The 5388-nt window shown below is 40.1% G+C and overlaps 1 protein-coding gene across 3 annotated transcripts; it reads left to right on the top strand.

Annotated features, from left to right (window-relative positions):
- Positions 1-446: 446 nt before the first annotated feature.
- On the top strand, positions 447-4092 carry LOC309703907 (uncharacterized protein). Of its 3 annotated transcripts, none has more exons than XM_082528819.1 (6): positions 447-770; positions 2939-3271; positions 3363-3401; positions 3518-3628; positions 3717-3751; positions 3836-4092. In XM_082528819.1, the coding sequence occupies exons 2-6, from the start codon at positions 3064-3066 to the stop codon at positions 3944-3946; spliced, it is 504 nt and encodes a 167-aa protein (XP_082384945.1). In that variant the 5' UTR covers positions 447-770; positions 2939-3063; the 3' UTR covers positions 3947-4092. The 3 variants fall into 3 exon arrangements, with proteins under 3 accessions (XP_082384945.1, XP_082384943.1, XP_082384944.1); XM_082528817.1 differs by lacking the exon at positions 447-770 and adding an exon at positions 2041-2807; XM_082528818.1 differs by lacking the exons at positions 447-770; positions 3363-3401 and adding an exon at positions 2041-2807.
- Positions 4093-5388: the final 1296 nt, after the last annotated feature.

Here is a 5388-nt window from a genome sequence, read left to right as displayed (position 1 = left end):
TACTGTTTCTCTGATAAACATTAAACTTTAAAGATGTTTTAAGGCAAGAATGCAGATGTGTAAGCAAAGAATATAGCTGTCAATAAAATATTGCTACTTAGCTGTGTATGAAGATTAAAGAACAAGTAACAAGCAAGGTTAACTTTTTTTTTATGTATTTAAACTGTATGTTAGGATGTACTGTAAAAGTTGCATGTAAATGTGAATTTACATGATGTCATGTAAATGTGATGACTGCCAGCTGTGGCTTTGTCAGGGGTTGTGTGTGGAGGTGTGGAAGAGATGACCCAAACGCAGGACTCACGGTGCAGAAATGATGAGGATTTATTGGAGCGGGTGAATGAACAAAGCAGGAACGAAAGACTGGCTGGCTGGCTGGCTGGCTGGCTGGCTGACTAACTGAACATACATACGGAGAGACGACAGGAACATCAATGACACGACAAGGGCTGAAGGGAAGAGAGGGCTTAAATACATAGACTGATGAGGATGATAATGAGAGACCGGTGAGTACACAGCTGAACATAATCTGGCTAATGACACGAGACGAGCTGACACAGGAAAAGCAGGAAGTGAGAACATGGAAGTGGCAAAATAAACTGAACATGAACACAACTGAAAACACTGGGTCACCGACCCAGGAACCCTGACAGGCTTTAAGCAGTGAGAATAAAAAAAACACATATTTTAATCCCAGCAAGAATATTGTTCAGTTATACACAATTAAGATCTCTGTGCCTTTTCTGAAGGTGATGCGGCAGTCTTTTCAGGTAAGCTGAGGAAGTGCATCTCTCTCTATCGTGTCCTCTCTGTTTTCTGCTATTCAATTGTTATCAGCATTACTGACAAAACATTTAATTGCAACTCTTTGCTGGCTATAGTTATTTCTTTGCCTGATATAAATAAAGAGTCTTTTTAGCAACAAAGGATTTTCTAATGTAACTGATCTGTTTCTTTGAAGTAAAGTGTAGGAAGGTAATGCATTCTGTTCCCAGGATAAGTGTGTATTGGTTTATATGTGTAAAAGATATATAAAAGGGCTCAGTGGGACTGCCCCATCGAGCACTTGCATAGGGTTTTCCTGTTTATGCTTATACCTTGCAAGTAATGAATGCCTTATGCGCTGCGTGTCTTACTTTATAATGAACTTTTTCTGAAAGTGCCCTACTCATTGAGTCCTTGTCTTTAAAGGAGTTATTAAGCCAGCAGGCCAGAGATATTAGCTTTAACAAATGGTTCTTTAATTGCTAGCTTGAGGACGAAAAATGAGTGACAGAGAAATCTCCTAGTCTGCTGTTATGATTATGAAGTTGGATATCAATCTAAATCAAGGTTCCCAACACAGCAAACCCAGAACCCAGATGAGTGGACACTCCAATTCAGGTTGCGTAAAGCACATGAAGCTGGCAGATATGTGACAACAGATTATGTAGGAAACCAGGAAACCAATGTTTATCAATCCAGTACAGAACCAAGAAAGTGGAAGAAACCCCACAGCAGATTATATTATAATATAACTGAGGAACAGTATCAGCTGTTGTCAGGCCCTCAGTAAGAAGAACTTTCCAGGGAACAAGAAAGACAGATAAGGAGAAGTCTTATTCTGCATATACTAGGTAAGCTATTATTATTAATGGAATATCATTTGAAAGAAAAGGAAATTTAATAATAGAAAGCTATCCTCACTAACTGTCTCCATATGGAATATGAAAGTAAATTCCCTTCATCCAGACCTCTCAGTCATTATTAGTTTGGCCCAGCGCTTTAGGTCTGCAGCAGTGGCGCACATGCATAATGTTTTTAAATGCAGTACAGCACCAAGAAAGTGAAAGAAAACCCACAACAGATTATATTATAATATCACAATATTATGGAATTTACAGTCATCTTCCCCTACCTTTAATCTTACCAACTAATATTTCAAAAACAATTGCTCTTCCTTTATCAACATCTGTCCTGTCTACTGAATTGGACCCAGTTTCCAAAACACTAATCATGTCTCAGATATAACACATTAATCCTATCATGGGTTCATCACTGTCCTCCACCACTCGGCGATCGTGGCTCAAGAGTTGGGAGTTCGCCTTGTAATCGAAGGTTGCCGGTTCAAGCCCCGGCTCGGACAGTCTCGGTCGTTGTGTCCTTGAGCAAGACACTTACCGCCTACTGGTGTTGGCCAGGAGGGCTGATGGCGCAATATGGCAGCCTTGCTTCTGTCAGTGCGCCCCAGGGCAGCTGTGGCTACAACTATAGCTTGCCTCCACCAGTGTGTGAATGTGTGGATGATTGGGTGTGTGAAGTGCTTTGGGGTCCCTAGAGGGGACTAGTAAAAGCGCTATACAAATACAGGCCATTTACCATTTTCCTGGAATTTTATTAATCCAGGTGTCAGTATGTCTGACGAAGTAAAGAAAGTCCTTACTTTTTCCACCTCTGATGATGTATTAAGGCAGCTCTGAAGCCAAAGGGGGATCAAATCTGGTACTAGCAAGGTTTACCCAATGAAATGGCTCGCAAGTATATAGTGTTATTTAGAAAAACGTGAATAAACAACCTGGACATTCAGGCTAGAGGACAGTTTTATAAAGTGTGTTCATGCAATACTGACAGTTGACAAAAGTCCAGTACATCATGCTAGCTTTTGTCGGCAGACCTAAAAATAGAAGAAGAAAAAACAAACACCCACCCATTTAAGTGTAAAAACACACTTCCTGGGTCTCACTTCAGCCCCAGACATTTCAAAGGTTCACTGGTCTGTGCAGTAATGAACTTTAGTTTGATGTCGACTTTAAGTCTCTGCAACCTCTGTGCGTACTGACTTGTAATTACATTCAACTTCACTGCTAACCTTATTTTTGTTATGTTTACCTAGCTGTTGCTTTTATTATTTACCTAAATTAAGTGGTAATGTACTTTTATATTACTTTTATTGTTTCAGTGTTGATTGCAGTCTGCAGGGCTCAGACTGTGGAGGTCCGTCCAGGTGAAGAAGTCACACTGCAATGCGCCAACATTTCCACGCACAGTTCTTTAACGTTCTGGTTCAGACTGGTCAACAGAACCATGGCCAGCTGTATCTCTGTCATGTTCAGAGCTGATAAAAGTGTGGCATACTGTGATGGATTTCAAAACGGACCGTTTGAAATGACTTCCAACAGCTCTACTATCTTCTTGAAAATTAAACACCCACGTGTATCTGACTCTGGACCTTATTTCTGTGGATTTTTCACAATTTTTCCAGTTTTTAACGTGATACATTTAAATGTTAAAGGTAAGAACATTTAAAAGTTTTTGTGGGAGGTTTCAGTCCTTTATGCATTTATTTATTTTTTTGTCAAATTATATATTCGCTTTATTTAAAGACTTCAGTGATACTGATGAGACTGAGAGCATCACCAAAAGTAAGTTTAGCCTAATTACTAATCATCTGGTTTCTATGTTTGCTTGCTAATTTTGTTAGAAAGTGACCAAGACCAAGAGCTGAACTTAAACTAATGCAATGATTCTGTCTTTGTAGAAGAGTGTGATGGAATATCAGAGCTGGCCGGTCTGATTTTGGCTCCTCTGACTGTTTTCCTTATAAACGCAGTTATCGCCATGGCTTTTAAAATCTGGACACTACAGAGAGGTACTAGAAACAGCCACTGGTTAATTTTGGTTAATTTATAAATGAGATTTTGGCATGACTGACTGGATGTTTTGTTTCTGTGGTGAAGCTGCTGCTGAAGGACAGATACTACAGCAAAGTGAGGTGAATCCATTTTTACTGTCCATGATAATGTGTTTCAATATTTGAAATGATGAGACCTTTGTAACTCTGAGTTCTTGTTTTCAGAACCTGGATTCTGATGAAGCAGCAATGACTTTGTGCCCAGCAGCAATAATAAAGAGAAGGCCTGCATCACAGAGAGAAGTCGAGACTCGTGTTTTTTATGTAGCCCAGTAAATTCTCGGGGAAACACTGATAAGGTTTCCGATAAATCTGCAACTGGGATTTTGTGTGTAGTTAATGAGTCTACTGTAATGTAGAAAAAATGTTTGATACATTGACAAAGTTTCGTTTAATGAAATGTTGTCTTGTTTGGAACAATAAAATCAGGTTTTTCTTTCAGGAAGTGTCTATTATGACATTAACTGACTGTTCAGGTTGTCATTTCGTAAGAGATGGAGATCTGCAGCTGTGCAGGAGTGAGTAGGGAAAAGAAATACTACTCTAATATACTACTATATAGTATTATTCTATAATCATTTAGTAAAGAAGTTAATGGGTTTTGTTTCAGTATTAAGAACTGGAAGGCAAAGCATCTTGCTTCCATCTGCTCTAAAAGATCTATCTCCTCTGGTCTTAAAACGTGTTCGTGGGACTACCAACAGCCTTCATTAGATGATCTCAGGCTGCCAGAGGAATCATGGGGATCTAAAAGATCAGATGTAGGCAGGAGCGTCACAACTCAGTGTTTTAAAAGTCAGTACTAAGACTTTAAAATGAATTCTAAAATGTACCGGAAGCCAGTGTAATGGGAGTAAAGCTGGTGTAATGTGCTCTCTTTTTCGTGTCTTTGTTAAGAGCCTTCTTCTTCATTTTTTAATTTCAGCATTTTCAGTCCCAATGCCTACTTTTATAAATATTTATACAAGAATAGCTGTAATCTACAACTACTGCTGCCCGTCACTCCTCCCAGGGCATGGGTCACCAAAGGTAGATCTCCACAGATTTCTGCCCTAGGCCATTCTTTCTAGTTGGCTCCAGTTGTAACCCATCTTTTTTGCTTCTGCCTCAAAGTCTCGTCGCCAGGTGTTTCTTGGGCGGCCTCTCTTTCACTTATCTTGGGGGTTCCACCCGAGAGCCTGCCTGCTGATGTTAGTTGGTGGTTTGCGTAGAGCAGGGGTGGACAACTCCAGGCCTCAAGGGCCGGTGTCCTGCAGCTTTTAGATCTCACCCTGGGTCAACACAACTGAATCAAATGATAAGATAAGGTAAGATAACCTTTATTAGTCCCACACGTGGGAAATTTGTTTTGTCACAGCAGGAAGTGGACAGTGCAAAAGTTATAGAGCAAAAATGATGAGTTCTTCAGGCCTCTGGAGAACTTCAAGACATGTTGAGGAGGTCCTTTAGCCAATTATATCAGGTGTGTTGGATCAAGGACACATCTAAAGCCTTTGAGGCCTGGAGTTTGCAAACCCCTGGCGTAGATCGTGCTGTATCAGCACAATCTTCTAATAGCTATAAAGCAGGGGTTGGTGTCCTGCAGCAAGCAGGTAATAAAATCATTGCACCACTTAACCAGAGTGATGACAACAAGTCATTTTAAGTAGCTTAGTCCATTCTGTCGTCAGTCTTTAATGTGGCTAGTTAAATGAGAGAGCGGCCATCTTATCTCCTTA

This window comes from Aulonocara stuartgranti, assembly GCF_965226115.1.
Source record: "Aulonocara stuartgranti genome assembly, chromosome: 3".
NCBI lineage: Eukaryota > Metazoa > Chordata > Actinopteri > Cichliformes > Cichlidae > Aulonocara > Aulonocara stuartgranti.
This window is presented reverse-complemented; position numbering and strand designations above follow the sequence as displayed.

What these genes read in the sequence shown, in the direction of transcription:
- LOC309703907 (XM_082528817.1), top strand. Translation starts at nt 2,765, where the DNA reads ATGAACTTTAGTTTGATGTCGACTTTAAGTCTCTGCAACCTCT. An exon ending in GACTGAGAGCATCACCAAAA is followed by an intron (nt 3,402 to 3,517) that starts GTAAGTTTAGCC and finishes CTGTCTTTGTAG; the next exon opens with AAGAGTGTGATGGAATATCA. An exon ending in AATCTGGACACTACAGAGAG is followed by an intron (nt 3,629 to 3,716) that starts GTACTAGAAACA and finishes TCTGTGGTGAAG; the next exon opens with CTGCTGCTGAAGGACAGATA.